This window comes from Ammospiza caudacuta, chromosome 1 (assembly GCF_027887145.1).
Source record: "Ammospiza caudacuta isolate bAmmCau1 chromosome 1, bAmmCau1.pri, whole genome shotgun sequence".
Classification (NCBI taxonomy): Eukaryota; Metazoa; Chordata; class Aves; order Passeriformes; family Passerellidae; genus Ammospiza; species Ammospiza caudacuta.
Window position 1 is genome coordinate 5,190,801 of NC_080593.1, and position 16,469 is coordinate 5,207,269.

The 16,469-nt window shown below is 42.6% G+C and overlaps 1 protein-coding gene across 1 annotated transcript in view; it reads left to right on the forward strand.

The window, feature by feature from the left end:
- OXSR1 (oxidative stress responsive kinase 1) overlaps positions 1-16,469 on the forward strand; it is an 86,168-nt gene that overhangs the window by 27,312 nt on the left and 42,387 nt on the right. Inside the window, exons 3-4 of the mRNA XM_058802744.1 lie at positions 976-1,084; positions 11,604-11,745. Of these exons, the coding sequence (XP_058658727.1) occupies positions 976-1,084; positions 11,604-11,745 (251 nt within the window). The remainder of the gene's footprint in view (positions 1-975; positions 1,085-11,603; positions 11,746-16,469) is intronic.

A 16,469-nucleotide genomic window follows, 5' to 3' on the forward strand; every position in this document is an offset into this window, starting at 1 on the left:
GTGTTGTGCTGAGAGGGAGGGAAGGATCAGGGGTGAAGGGCCTTGCTCTCCTCCTGGGTGTCCTGTGGAGGAATGGTGCAGCTGACAGCAAAGTTCAGGGATGGGAGGATGAGTGTCTGGGGTGGGCACAATTTGTCAGCTTGGAGCACTTGGCAGAAGCACAGAAGCTCAGCTGGGTGCAGTGCAGGGTGCCAGGCTTGGCTCAGGGGATGGCTTTTGTCTATGGACAGCCAAGAAACTGGGAGGCTTTCTGTCCAAAGTGGTGATTTGTGCTTGCATAACGAAATCAGTCAATGTTTTCTGTTGTGTTGTTCCCTCCATAACCAAAACTAAGACTAAGCACGGTCAAAACTCAAAACAATTTAACATCTGAACATATTTCATATTGTCCTGGACTGGAAGTAGCTACTGACTTTGTAATCTCAAAATGATCTCTCTCCTCTTCCAGCGTGACAAAGGATGCAGCTGTCCTTTGTGCCTTCACCCTAACTGAGCTGAGCCATCTGCTTTCCTGCTGGGAACAAACTTTAGGAATAAGAGGCCTTTTTTCCCCAGAGGCCAATATTTCCCTTTCTCATCCAAACGATAGTCTTCAACAGATTAAGCATCTGTTGCAGAGTGTTTTACTGAAAGGAGAAGTCAGCATGAACTTCCTAGGTCACAAACAGAGTGAATGTTTGGGAATATTCCATTGTAGCTGTGTGCAGGAATTTTGATTGCCACCACTTTGATATCCTTGCCATGGGTTTTTTGGTTAACTTTTTCTTTCTCTAGACAGACAGGAAGAACATCCTAAAATACCTTTTGGCTCTAGTATGATGGAGCCTGAATGTTTAGAGTATTTCTGGATTTTCTACATTTACCTTCTAGGTATCCTTTTTCTTTGCACCCTTGCTGTGTCTTGAGAAGATAATTGTGTGCCTGAGGAGTAATTACCACTGTGTCCAACTGCTGATGTTTTATTTTTCTCTACAGAAAGAAATTCAAGCCATGAGTCAGTGCCATCACCCCAACATTGTATCTTACTACACATCGTTTGTGGTGAAAGATGAGCTGTGGCTGGTGATGAAGTTACTCAGTGGAGGTGAGTGGTCACATTTCTTTACCCTAAAGGCAGCAGAAAAACCTGTCCTCCCTCCTTCCTCTCTCCCTTCTCTACCTCTTAGGGTTCCCACCCATGAATTAGGAATTGTAGAGTTGTTTAGGTTGGTAAAGACCTCTGGGATCAGAAAGGCCAATGATTACCCCAGCACTGCCAAGTTTACCTCTAAAACCCTGTCCCCAGTGTCACATCCACATGGTGACTCTACCACCTCCCAGCCAGCCTGTCCCAATGCTGAACAGCCCTTTCCATGAAGAAATGTTTCCTAATATCCAATCCAAACCTCCTCTGGTGCAAGTCAAGGCAGCTTCCTTTTGTCCTACTGCTTGTTCCTGGGAGCAGAGCTCGACCCCCACCTGGCTGTCCCCTCCTATCAGGGGCTCTGCAGATCCTAAAGGTCCCCTCTGATCCCCCTTTTCTCCAGGCTGAGCCCTTTCCCAGCTCCCTCAGCCCCTCCTGGTGCTCCAGCTCCTTCCCCAGCTCTGTTCCCTTCTCTGGACTCACTCCAGCCCCTCAAAGCCTTTCTTGTCATGAGGGGCCCAAAAGTGCCTGCAGGATCTGAGGTGTGGCCTCAGCAGTGCCAGCAGAGGGGACAATCCCTGCCCTGGCCCAGGCCAGGTGCCCTTGGCCTTCTTGGCCACCTGGGCACTCCTGGCTGACTTCAGCCACTGTCACCAGCACCCCCAGGTCCCTTCCCACCAGGAATCTTCCCAGCCATTCTGTGTGAATAATATTTGATAGCAACCCATTCAGCTCAGAAAAACTTATCATGTTATGTCCATCAGTAGCAACACCTAACTGGCTTTTGAAAATCACTGTCTGCTTAACACAGAGCCAGCAAAACTTCCCTTTTCTGGATTTATTCTCTCAGACACTGGAGAAACAACTTTTTTTGAGAGAGTGAGTTTGAAAATTTTGTGTCAGTAATGTTTTATTTGAAGTCATAATATTTTCCAGGATCCCTGTTTAATTTACAGTTGAGACAAGAAATGGACTCAAGTTCTGGATGTTAACACAAAGTGCTGTTGCTAAATCCTGGGCCTGTCTTTAGGAAGACTTCATTTTCCTGGCACTGCAGCAAACAGGAATTGAGAACTGAAAAAGAAAAATTATTATTTTCTTAGATTTGAAAAAAATCCAACCTGGCTTCTCTGTTCTTGGCTTAGTTTTGTGGACTGTAAAATGCCAGGAGATGATGTGGAAAAATCTGGCTAAACCTGTTTGCATTTTGCACAAGAGCTCAACAATGACCATAAAACATGTCTCTTTGAAGGTGTTCTTTAGAGAATTTTAGCAGTTCTCTTGGAAGAAATCAAACTCCATGCCAGCCTTAAGTCTGTCTTAAAGGGTTTTTAATGTCTCATGTGCTCATGTGTCACTAAGCAATACCCTGTGTTTCCTTAGAGGGACATGTGACAGGTCATTAAAGCACTGATGACTGTTTGTGTGTGGAAAAGAATCCCCTGCCAGCTCAGAGCAAGCAGTGCTGCTGGGTGTATAGAAAGAGTCTCTATGGGAAAGTTTCCACAACACCAGGAAATGGCATTTCAGGGGTGCTGGAGAGGAGCACCAATGGGTTTGGCCTTTTCCAGGAGTACACAACCTCTCTGAAGAAAATGCACAGCTGCCTCCATCACTTCACAGCAGTTCTCTGTCATGGCTCCTCATTGACCCTCCAAATGTTGTCTCTGTTTGTTCTCAATTGTGTGTGGAGGTGTTTTTTTTTTTTTTTGTTTTTTTTTTTTTTTTTGTTTTTTTTTTTTGTGTAAAGCTGGGGAAAAGTCAGACCATCATTATCAAGGCAACACAGATGTAACGACTACACTGGAAAATTTCTGGAAAAATAATTATTGCTTCAGAACCAGCCTGTTGCTGGTGTGAATGATGACCTGCTTCTCATTTAATATTCCCTTTGAATGGGCTTTTATGTTCTTCAGCCTGATAATTGACCCTTGTGCAGCTCTGGCATTTAGTGGGGGATTTGCAGTTAAGGAGTGCTAGGAAATTTCCCTGCTTCTCATTCTGTTGCATATGTTGAAGAGTAGGGTCATTCCATAGAAGACAGAGCAGTAAGAGTGTAATTCTTCCCTTCCTCAACATTTCTGAGAGTCAGTGTTACATTTTCTCACTTAAGAGGAATCATTTGAAGGCTGGAGGAATTGCTAAAGTAAATAGAAAGACTTTGAGAATGACCTTTCACTTTCTAAGCAGGAGGATACCTTGTGAGGTATTTTCCAGCTGTTTTCTTCTATACTTTTTACTTCTCTAAATACTTTTTTATATCTGTGCTTCAGGGATCTCAGCTCTCATAGGCAGATTCTGCAGCACAGTCTTAAGGATGGGGGAAGAAACTTGTGATTGGAGCTTTCTGACTGAAGAGCTTTTTCATTCACTTTTAATGAGCCTATTTTCAGTTGGTCTTAGGCTGAGTGATTTATATAACGAGAGACACTTCTAAAACTGCCTCTCATTCCTTCCAGCTTAGTTCTTATCGGTAATAAAGTGGCTTGTTTTGTAGTCATCTGTCATCCAGTGGGAAAAATAATGATCTGGATTTCAACAGGAAAAACCTTTGAGCTGGTTTTTAAACCAGAAAACAAAAGCAAAGAAAGAGCCCCCCAAAACAAAACCAAAACAAACAAACACAAAACTGCACCAAAACAGACCCAAAATAGAGTACAGCCTAACACTTACATTTTGTTTAGCTGTTTAAAAAGATTTGTACATCCCAATCTCAGTAAGTACATATGAAATACATTCTGATGTCCATTCTGTATTTTGATCATGGCTTTTGTTCATGATAATTTATTCTGGGTAAAGTTCAGAATTTTACTGCCTCTTTTCTGTCAGTGTATGCTGGTGTGTGATTTCAGGCTGAAACTAGTTTTAATTTCAGCCTACAGACAGTGACCTTATTAATTTGACAAACAGTCCACAAGACAGCCAATCTGTAATGCAAACCTTTTTTGTTGTTGCTGTAAGTGTAATTTAGCTTATTTTCTGGCTGCAGTCTTTTGTTAAAATCCTAACCTGGTCATACATGCAAGTGTTTTAGAGATGTCTCTAAGGGAAAATTGTCTAAATCCACAAATTACAGTTGTCTAACAGTGCCTTGCTCCTCTGACATCCAGAGGGTGCCCTCAAAGGTCCTGAATTACCTGCCTGACATTGTCACTGAAACAGAACTATTTGTACTCTGCTAATGGGAGATGTCTATATTTGCAAGTTGTCAGCAGCCAGGAGGAAGCCCTGGGGAGCTGATGAGCATCAGAGCCCAGGCAGGCTGGTGGGAGCCCCTGCTCAGAGCCCTGTGAGCTGGCAGCCCTGAGCCCAGAGCAGGTGTGGAGCTGCTGATGGCACAAACGTGGCTGTGATGAGATGCAGTGGTGGGGACAAGGGCTGCTGCTGCTGTGTGCAGTTACTGACAGCCTCTCTCTGGCTGGTGATGTGTCTGTGTCAGCTTTGTCAGGTGCCTGCTCTTTCTGTTCCCTTCATTAGAAGCTGCAGAGCCTTTTCTCTAATGCTGGGAGTTCTGTAGGGTTCTAAGCTTAGCAGCATGAACTCGACACCCCAGCCTTTGAGTCCAGACTCCAAACTAAAATCCAGTGGCTATTTCTAGACAGCTGCTGATCTGCTCTTTGCCTCCCTGGCATTCTCCTCTCAGGAATTTTACTCGTGCCTTTTTAAAGCCTGCTGAAGCCAGTCCTGCTCTCAAACTCCTTTAGCAGGAAGAGGAGCAGCTGTGCTTTTGTTCTTGTGCTTTTACTCATTGTGACCTGCTTGCTCTTCTAAATTCTCCCTGCTTTTAACAAGAGCTCTCATTTCACAGGTGACCCATGGCTGTGGATAACTCTATAAAACAGTTGCTTCTATGAAACAGCTGCCCCTGGTGACTTGCTACATCACACAACAATTTTTCCTGTCCTAGCCTGCAGCAGATAAAACTTCCAAAATATTTTTCAACTGTGCAAATCCTTTAAATGCTGAAACATTTCCAGATAGGACTCTTGGATATTCTGCCCTCTGCTCTAAGATTAAATCTGCTAAGGAGATTGCTGTATTGAAATAGTTAAACCTTTTATTTTCCAAAAGTTTTTAAGATTAGCTAATCAACTTCTTACTTCACGCTTTGATCTGAAGTTCAGAATGTCAGACCAAAAGAGGCAGGCAAATCTTAGTTCTCTACCAGGGAGTTAGGACATCTTGTTCTGCTTCTGCTGTGTTAATCTCTGATCTGGCTCCTCCTAATTCCAACAGAGAGTTCTGATCAAAGCATAAACCACAGGTCCTTAGAAATCTTTGTGCTTATGTTGAATTATTTTCTTAGGAGAGAGATATGCTATTTTTAATTCATCTGGAGGGATTTTGATTTTATTTGTAGAAACACAACTTAATTTCAAACAATTAAGGATGGGGTAAGTCAGAAGCAGGGGATGGCAGGGATTGTACATGATGCAATGTGTGTAGGTACATTGCCACTCCTAACTGTAATAAGAAAAGCATGAAAAATTAGTTTGTGTTCAGATTTTCTCCTCGAAATGTCTTGATCACAACAGCAACAGGCTGTTTTGCTCCCTTTATTGTATTATCTTGTTTTCTGCCTTAATCTTCCCATATTTCTTCTGCATCCATGCACATGCCTGGGGGGAAGGAGGCAAGAAGTGGATGTTTCCTTAGCTTTCCTCTGAGGAGGTTGAACCAGGGTTAATGTCTTTTCCTTTGTTTTGTATAACTTGTTTCCTTTACTTTGCTACTCTCTGGCTGTATCTGTATTCCTCAGTCCCAGAAGAACTGAATCCAAACAGTTCTTCCTTCTTATGCATTTTTTCATCTGTTTGCCAGAGACTGACAAGGTGCAGATTTAATTCTTGGCTCTAATGACATCCAGGCTCACTGAGACCACTGGCTAATGCTGAGATGTCTTGAAAGAAGCAGCAGTGACTCTGCCAACTCCCCCTTCTGAAAGTTCAGCCTGTTCAGCATCAGTGTTTGTCAGGTTTGGGGCAGATTTTGGTTCTCACAAAGTTGTGTGGTGATTCCCCAGCACTGTTTCCAATCCTGTTTGTGCCAGGCCTCTAAATGGCCAATCAATGCAGATAGTGTTACCTGCTTATTTTGTTGTTGTTGTTTTTTCCGGGTTGGAAGTTAGAGAATTAAATTTTCCCATTCTGCCTCCTAGACGAAGTTAAAGAGGAGTTTTCACTGCATTGAACCTAAAGTGTATCTTGGTTCTGTCACTTAAGTTATAATATAACATGCAAGATATGGTTCCCATAGCAACCAGCTCTGCTGTACATTTTTTTGTTCCTCTGGGGGCATGTAAAATTCCAGCTGGAATATTCCTGCATTTATCTCTGATCTTGTTCCAAACAACCTTTCCTTTCTGCTCAGGTTTTCATGCCCTTCTCCGCTTCAGCCCCAGTGTGCTGGAGCCCTAAGCAGTGTCACTGATGAGTGTGGATGTTTTCTTCCTCTGCTGAGGAGAAACGTCAGAAACAGGCTTCCTAAATACCATTCCACTGGCTTGCTGGTGTAGGTGAGGTCAAGGAATCATGCTCTGGATTTGGAACAGGAAGCCTCAGTGTTTGTGGTGGTTTGAAAGTGAATCAGTGGAACAATTAGGACTTCTTGCCCCGAGGGTGTGATTACACAGAAGTTTTCTGCAGCAGCAAAGCTGGTTCAAGGAGTTCCTGGCTCTTTGGTCTCCACCCTGCCTGGAAAACTGGATTTCCAGTTACTGCAGTGATCCCATTTTATAGCATGGCTTTGGAAGTGATGCAGGGCCACAACAGTGAGGTGGTGAACCCTGGAATTTTAATCTCATTTTGTCACCATAGGTAACCTGGTATCTTTGCTAATTCACACAATTCATGGTGTTGAAGGAGTCAGTTTTACTGGATGTATGTGGGGTGCAAGTCAGGACTGCTTTTGCTGGGATCCAGGACTGTCCATTGCAATTGGTCTGCCTGGTGTCAATATCCAAAACATGAATGTCCTTCTCTTACAAGCAGTTACAGCTTGGGCTCTCTCAGCTGAGGGTGAGTGTGTACAGATTCCTTCTGCCTCGTCCTTAGGAGCTACAGCATTAGCAGCCTTTGGAGCAAAGTGGGAACTTGTGAGTTTGAGCAGAAAGCCACTTCCCTCTCAGCTGCTGTACAGTGTGCACTGAGAGCTTGCTCTTTGCTGAGGAGGTGCAGTTCCATGAGCATTGGTGTCAGAGCACACTGAGACACTGGGATGATGAAGGACAGGCCATGCTAAATGCTTTATCAGATTGCACAGTATCTCTGAGGCTTCCTGTTGATGTGCTGCGCAGTGTGTATTTGATGGGCAGGAATTTGTTTTAGCTGCGTTTTTTCCATATCAATCACTAAATGTTGTCTGCTTTCCTTTGTCTTCTGTTGGGCTTTGAGATCAGTTGCTCATCACCAGCTTTCTTTAAACATCCTTGTTAATGACAGCATTATTTATATTTATGGTTAGACTCCAGTTCTGACCCTTTTTTCTGTGTCTTGTTTTGTCTTTTCTTGGTACGTGACCCTTCTGGGCTTGGAAGAGCTTTCCAGTCAGTCTCAGCCAAACTTAATTTCTTTTTTATATCTTTCTCTGACTTAGGATTCAGCTTCCTGTACTTTGGGTCCATACTTGCTACTTGTGAATTTTTATTGAGAAAAATAATGAGGGAATTGTTGTAATCAAACCTAATGCCATGTATAATAGACACCAGAGTGCTTCATAGCATTATCTAAAATAGAGGTTTTATTTTAGAGAGGAGCCAAAGATATTTTTTTCTTTTCTGGAACGTTGTAGTGGATTTGTTTTCTCCTTGAAAATCTTGTAACTGTTAATACAGAGCAGGGAGCCTTATTTTCAGTGTGAACCTCATCCTCTGGCCACTAGGTTCTGTCTTAAAGTGAGATACAGCAGTTTGCACATGGAGCACAAATCCATAGTGAAACAGTATTTAAGCAGAGATCCAGCTGTGTTGGGATGTGCTCTCTCTTCCCCAGTTACTCCTGAACTGGTTTGAAGCTGGCTCAGGAGCTGGCAGTCTGTGCAGTCATGCTGGTGTTTCCCAGCAGTGTGGTCAGTTTGTTAAGCACATCCTCTGCTGTGGTTTAGGCCCTGGTTCCAGTTCAGCTGCATTAGTTTCCAGTTAATTTTAGCAGTTATTGTATTGCTGGATTGGGAACAGGCCACTGTGCAGAACAGTCACTTCCCCCTTTAGACTCTGATTCCCTCATCTCTTGGTCCAGTTAATGGAGTTGGTGTGGGAATTTGTGTCCTGAGGCAGGGGAGGCCTTACCCTGGTGAGTGTGTCACACACACACACAGACACAGACAGACCTCTGGTATCAAATTTGCATGGGATTGCTCAGCCTCATGCTGCAGTCCAATCCTGCCCTGCTAGCAGGAGGTGTTTTCCTTGACAGTGAAATTCCCATGACTTCTCCTCTCAAAGCAGCTCCTTTCTCTTTGGGGATTTGGTTCTTCTCTTGCTCCATGCCAGGCTTCCTGAGACAGAATGCTGGAACATTCCATGGAGCAGTGCTGGGAAATGCAGCTTGGCTTTGTTCTGTATTCCCTGGTGCTGTGCTTAATGAAGTTGTAGTTGAGTTGTGAGTCAGAGCCAACTCCCAAACTTATTGATTTGTGAGTTGGAAAAATCACAGTTTTATGGTGCTGTGCAGTGGCCAATCCCTGAGCAGACAAAGGAGGATGATCCTAAGAACACTTTTTCCAGCAAAAGGGTGGCTCTTGGTTTGCTTCTCTGCTGTTTCCTGCAGTGGGCATTTTGCTGACCCCTTTTTGCTGTTCTTTCTGCAGAGGACTGACAAATTCCCCCACTTCTATGAACATCTCAATGTGAAAGTGGTTTTAAAATAAATGTGCTTAAAAAGTGTCAGGCAGGACTGGGAGCAGATATAGCCTGGGTGTGAATCAGCCTTTTCACAACCAGGGCTGCCTCTGTGCATGCCCTCTTGTCTGTCTGCCCTCCACCCCCCTTTCAGGGTTAAATACAACCTCTAACTTGGCTAAATAGAGGATTTTTTGACCAAATGAATTTGAGTACACCATATGATCTGCCTCCTCATGTTCCCTGAGCCCTTTGCAGAAGAAGGGAAATGTTTGTGAACCGAGTCTGCTAACGGAGCCGTGGGTGGAGAGAGGACAAAACGAGTACGTGAAGAACCACATATTTTCACTGGACTTCTAAAACAAGTGACAGTTTGTTCTCCAGATTTAGGCACATTTCAGAGGAAAAACCTGAACAGTGGATGTGGAGGGGCTTCTTTGGTGGGATTTTTTTGATGTCACAGAAATTCTTGTCCAGAATAAGAAGCCTCAAAGTTTGTAAGCTTGTACTCTTTAAATGTGAAAACATGATAGGCTGAAGGCCAGGTGAGTCCTTATGACACACAACAGAAGATGCTTTTCTCAACATAAAGGTGAATTTCAGTGAAGGGGTCCATCTCCAACATCTGAAATCTTAGCTTTCTTCAGTAAAGATATTCTTGTTCGGATGCAGGAAGTCCAACAAATGTCAAAACAACCTGAGTTACATCTGGGTGGAGCCTTTGGGTAAGACCCATGTCAAAATTCACTGAACATGAGAGTGTTTCTCTGCTTGGGTGGGGTAAAGGAAGGCTGAACACTGAGTATGTTTGCATAAAATGTTGGGGCAGTTATGTAACTTCAATTCTGTAATTTTTTTCATTTTCCTCTGGGTTTTTTTTCTGTTTTTGTTGTTGGAGTCTTCTGTGTTAAGACTGTGTCATCTGCAAATATCTTGAACTAAACAAAGATTTTTTGGTAAGAGGAAGCTGAAGGTGCTGTTCAGGCCAGCCAATTTATCCCTCAGTTTATTTCCACTGGGTTTGCTGGGTGTCTTGGTGTCCAGGTGAAGCTGGTGCCAGTGGGCCAGAGAAGATGGAAGTGAGAAATAGCTCTGCAAGCTTTTAGATGAGCTCAGCAAATACTGCTTTGCTCTAGCTAAGGGACACTGTGCACCCATGTAATTGTTTCCTGTGCAGTTTGAATTGTGCAAAATGAGCCTTTGCACATGGTGTTTGTATTCAAACCTTGCAGCTTCTGCTTTCGTAGGGGAGTCCAAAAGGAAAATACTCTTCTAAGTGAAAACTGATCTGCACAATTGTTTTAGCCTAGAAATTCAGTTGGGATAGTTAATAAAATAAATGTTAAAGAGGAAGAGTTTTTTGTCCACCTGAACCTGAAGGGTGAGAAGAAAATCAAACTAAAAACCTCTTTTGTATTTTTCACTTGCTTCAGGAATTTACAAGGTGAAACTTTTAATTCTCCCATGGGCCACATTAATGAGAGTTTCTGTTCTTAAATCCAAAAAGAATTTTCTCTTACTTTTTTGATTGTGAGTTAAGAAGAATTAACTTCTCTAAACTTTTCTAAAACTGAGCCCAGCTTTTCTAAACTAGCTGAGTTAGTACTGGGATGTTCTTTCCCTGTAAGTTTCCTGTTCAAAGACAAACAAAGCTGCAATTTATGTTCTCCAGTTGTGCCTGCTTTTCTCATTCTTGAAGAACCTCCCAGTACTGCTGACACTGCTTTGTGCCCATAGCTATAAAAACCCTTCTAGTCCCTATCCAGCCATTAAACCATAGAAACCCAAGTTTGAAGGGGCTAAATGGCACAGGCTTTGGAAAAGAGGCTTAGCCATCCATGCTGGAGCAATAAAAAGTTCTGAGAAGTGTTTTCAGTGCAGCTGCAAATGCAAGGAGGGCAGCAGGCAGTGCCTGTGGAAAGCTGGGCCTTGCACAAGAGGCTGCTGCGACTCACCGGTTCCTTTCATTCCTGGGTGCAGTGTGCAGAAGTGCTTTGCTCTCTAAAGCCTGGTTTGTCTTGGAAGATGATGTAATTCACACCATGCTGGGGAGAGAGACTAAACATGCTTCTAGGGAAGGATCTAAGCTATTCCAGTTCTGTACACAGTGAAGAAGGGACTTATTGTCACAACTCAGCCACATTTCTTCTCTATTTTATGATTTCCACTTTTTTTTTTTTTTCCTGTTAGGGTTGTACCAGCCATAACAGATGAGATTTTTCCTGATATTCCTCTGCACAGAATTTTTAGGAGCTGAAAAAGAGTGTCTAATTTTATCAAGCTTGTTACCTTCAGCTTGAGTCCTGGCAGCCCCCTGCTTTTTCCATTTCCCCCTTCAGCTTCTCCAGTACTCAGCACTAAGCCAGCTCTAGCATCAGTGTCTACTTAAAAACCTTCCAAATGTTGTGTGTGTACATTTTACACTTTGCTTGTTCAAATAACTTCTCAGTGTTCACAGGGGTTTTACAGGCTCTGCCCCCAGGGGTTCTTTGTTGCCTCTGCTTTCCTGCAGCAAAAGCTTCATCTTCTGACTCTGATCCTGACCATCATCAGTGAATTTCTTGTATATTAACCAATGATAAATTACACTTAACTGTGAATCAGTTCTTCTAGTTTAAACTAAGGTGTTTGACTCTTCTCTAGGCTCTGTTTTGGATATTATCAAGCACATTGTGGCCAAAGGAGAACACAAGACTGGTGTCCTGGATGAAGCTTGTATAGCCACAATCCTTAAGGAGGTGCTGGAGGGACTGGACTACCTGCATAAAAACGGGCAAATCCACAGGTATTTTGTTTTTCTCATGTCATAAAATGTTATTGAAACAGAGTAGCTGAGCACAGTCTCATCCCATAACTTGCTGAGGGCATGAAGAGAGGAAAGTAAAAGTGGGAGCTTTATTAAAATGCAGAATTAAGATGTTTGTATTCTATATACTATGTCTGTATTCAATGACTAGGCCAAATTTGGGTAAATTTTGGGGTGTTGAAAGTTCTAATATAGGGAATCTCTTTCTAAATGTCAACATTCAGCTGCAAAGTGTAGTTGATGGAAAGCTGGAAAACTTCCACTGGCTTTGTTTCTTGCAGAGCTACAAATTACCAAGAGCACTTTGTAGGCAGAGTTGAGCAATTTAATAAAAAGTCCTTCCAGCTCTGATTCTTTTTTTTGAGGTTAACTGTAAGATCAACATAATAACATTTGAATTTGAGTAATTTTATTAACGAAAAAGAAATAAAAATAATGGAAAAACTTCTTCTGTAGGCAAAGCCCAGTTAACTAATGGCCTGTGATTTGACAGACCACTGAAATCCATGGGTTTCTATGCTGGTGTTTGACTGGGGTGTGTTTTTAAATCACATTTTCCTCTCTCCTGGTGTCAAGGTGTGGTGTAGTTCAGTAGAAGATGCTAAGTTGGTCTGTTCTGTATTAAAAAGACTGAGATTTGCAATCCTAAATATGTGCTGAAAATAGAATATACTGCTTGTGGGTAATGTACACAATCCCAGCCACAGACTGCTACTGGAACAGCCTCTTCTTTCTTGGGAATTTTGTGAGCTTGGCTCTCCTTTGGTACAATGCCATTATAAGCATTGCTGCTGCTGTGCTGGAGTAAGTTTCTGTCTTCTTATAGCTGCACAAGAAGAGGTAATTTTTTTGCCAAAATGTTATTTTAATTAGAAAATACAAGAAGTATTCATAGTTTCAATCAAACTGACTGACTTTTGTAGGTTATTTTGGATTAAAAGGAAAGAAACAGTTGGAAATGATTCAGGTGGAATTCTTCTCCCTGAAAGAAGTCTCAAATTTCAGTTTCCAGTCTCAACTGAAATTCTGATTTAACAAGAATCATTGTCTTCATTGGAGCCAGTTTTGATTTCATAGCTGGTTGCTCGTTGCTTAACTTTGTTTTTTGAGATAAGACTTGAGGCAGCTCTGGGAATTTAGAGTAAAGCAATAAACCAACTTGCTTGCCAATTACATGGTTGTAAGTTTTCACTTTGCCATAAGTAATTGACAGAACTGTGTTCATCTGTGACCTGCAGTAGGTTTGCTTGGCTGACTCAGTTATCTTCTGGTCTAGTGAAATTGAAATATATCTGTTAAAGCAGCAGAAACCTGTTAAATCTCAGTTTCTTGGAAGATACTGCATAATGTTTCATGTATTGAGGAGAGGTGGTTCTCCATTTGGCTGGCTGGAGTGGAAAAGCAAAACTAGTAAATGTGGTAAAGATTAGAGATAATAAATTTATGTGTGTGGTGTGTGTGGTTTTTTTACTGCACTCAGCAAAAATACTATGTTCACAAAATTCAAACTACTGGTCTGAAGAAAATATGATTGATATTGAATCGTCTAGAACTGAACTGGGTCAAACCTGCTGTGACCATTCTCATCCTGCTCATTGCCCAAACTTCAGCAAAGAAATCAGAGCTGTGTCATTGCTGCAGCTTAAGGTTGTGGTTATGCATCAGCCCCTTTGCATGTGTTTCATCCCTATATTTTGGGGTTCTCCAAAAGCTGTGTAATATTGTATCACAGAAAAGAATTTGGATTATCTCATTGTGCTGGGCACAGCAGTCTGGGAAGTTTGGAGAAGTGGGATACAGAAGGAAGGTTGTGTGATTTCCTACCTGTGATACAAAGCAAGCTGTCATGCCTTTGAGGATGAAACATGTTTCCTTAATGGAGTTCATTATGCTGAGTTCCATTTTATCCAGATGTGTGTGTGCTGCTGAGGAAAACACAGTTTGAAGTTGCAGTGCAGCTGGGACCTTTCCTCAGCTGTAGGAATATCTGTATGGTTTTCCCATTTTGCTTCATGCTAGGAGTCATAACATTGGCCATGCCTGATGGGAAAGGCAGGTGGAAATCTTGCAGCCATGCCTGGGATGCTCTCAGAGGAAGTGTTTAAAATAACTGAACTTTGCTCCCCTGGGTCAGCTTCAAGTATCTGGCTCTAAAGGAAAGCACATCAAGTGATGGCTGAAGTGCAGATATTGTATCTGTAGTGTGGGGCAGCTGTACTTGGGGTGAACATTAGGCCAGAGCAGGATCAGCTGTGAAGGGTCAAAACTGAAGGGCTTTAGTTAAGACCTGGAACAGCCAGCCCAAAGCAAGCAGCCATCCAGCAGATAAAAAATGTTCAGCTGGTTACACTAAATCTCCAAACTCTGCTTATATTACACCTTGGAGAAAACAACTTGATAAAATTAGAGACGCAGCATGAGTGAGTGACTGTAATTAGCAGATCTGAAGTTGGACAGGCAGGCCAGTGGCACAGCCCAAATGATGAATATTGGGTCCCAAATGTAATTTTGTGGGCACTGTAGACCAGAAGTGGGGCTGTAAATCACCACTGAGATCAGAGAACATATTTCTGTCAGTGGAGCTGCTCAATACTTTTAAATTATGCATAATCTTAAATGGGTAAATGAAGTTAACACGTGAAAAACTGGCTTAATGAAATTTTGCTGCTGCTGAATCTTGCTCTGCCTACGCCTGCCTTGAACTTCATGCCACTTCCAATTAAGGGTTGGGGAGCTGTCTTGGTGTGGAAGTGCAAATCCCTGCTTTGGACAGGAGGCGAGTTTGTCAGTATTCTCTAGAGGAGATTAGAAAGCCAAATATCTAGTGAAGGCTTAAATTATAATTTTTTCTTGTTTACTTTCCTAATTAACAGCCAGAGCGAGTTTGAAACTTGAATAGACACCATTGTTCAGGAATAAATGCTGAAGTCTCCCACATTGCCCAAAGTGATGTTTTTTTTTTTTTGCTTTCATCTTGCAAGGGCTGATGGGAAGTGTCTGAGGCCTTATGGCAAAGACAATGGGGAAGACAAAATCAGTTTTATTTTCATGAACACTCTACACCACAGCAACAATTGATTACAAATAGTCTCCATCTTCTCCAAAATCAGCAGTGCCAGCCTTATCTGGGAGCTGGCAGCTCCCTGGCCTGTCTCTGTCCCCTCTCTGGTGCCAGCTGCTACTGTCCCCGCTGTGGTTCCTGCGTAGCACAGTGATTCCAGGGAGGGTTTGCAATGCCACTGATCCAGCTCATGTTCAGTGAGGGAAGTGCCTGGGCAGCAGCCAGAGCTCTGAGGACACAGGGCCACGCTGGGGAGCCCTGGGTGAGGCTGTCCTGCAGCAATCTGCTCAGGCTCATTTCTGTGGGGAAGTCAAACAGGACTGACAGTGCTGTCAGGGGTCGTTGCCAGGCTAATCTGGGCTGGGTGACACTCAGGGTATGTTGTACCTCTTCCCCATTTAGACTCTGATTCCTCTGTGTGTTTGGGGATTAGCAGGAGTTTGATGAATGACTTAGAAATAAAACTAAAGCAAAACCAACCCAAGAGGTTTTATTGCCTAAAAAGATTGATTGGAGGGAACTTCAAGGCTTTCTTTTTCAGGTGCTGCTGCGTATGGCAGGCTGACAAATGAATCGTGCTGATTAACTGTTACAAGGTCTCTCTGTCTTTCTCCCTATTTTTATCTCTGAGCTTATCTTCTGTTCATGATTAGCTGTTGTGTAACTGAATATTTTAGTTAGTCCAGGTGAAATAATACACTGCTTAAATATAACCAGATTCTCCTATTGCAGCACAATAAATGTGATTCTGTCCTGTTTTTGTGGGAAGTGCTTTAGAGTTGCATGCACTTGAACTATTGGCATGGCAGCAATCCAGCTGTTAGTTTGTTTGCTGCTCTACTTATTACAGAGTGAGAGGAGCACCAACATGTTTTATATGCTGGGTTAGATCAGCCTGTGCTGCCACACAAAATGTTTGGGGTGTTTTTGGTGTCTTTTCAAAATCAGAATGTGGGCAGCAGGGTACTGGGACAGCTGTTTGAATGTGGCTTTGAAAAGACCCTGGAATCAATATTCTTGCTGTGCTTTTATGCCACATAGGTTAATTTTAATTTTTTTTTTGGGACCTTAGCATTGTTTTGACAGGGAATCAATTTAATTTTTTGCCTCTTTACCCATACTAAGAGTAAATAACTTGTGAAAAATGGGCATCTATCTGTCTGCACATACACATCACCAATGTGGGATTTTTGCAGGAGCTCACCTCCAGTTACAAGTTTTTGATTTAAGATGAAGGAGCTGTTGGATGCATTTTGGCAGAACTTGGCTGTCCTACAGGATTCAAGTTTAATTTTCATGTAGCTGATTAATGCATTGATAGCCATGCTGGCAGCTATTGTGGTTAAACTGGATTCCAGTATGCCTCTGGAATAGTGTGCTTTCATGTTTCTGTGGGAGTTCTGTGGGAGAATTTCCAGCCCTCCTCTCTGCAGTGCTGTGATCTTGCTTTGGGGAGTGTGTTTTGGAAGTGAACTTAGGTAGGAGAGGTTTGAGGAATGGATAACAGCATGCAGAGCCTTTTCACCTCTACCTTCCAGTTTGATTTTCAGTCAGGACATCAGTAATTTGAAAATTGGCTGTTGCTTAGCTGTGGGAAGTGCAATTTTTTATTCAGAGAGGTGTACTTTGGTACTTTGGTCTT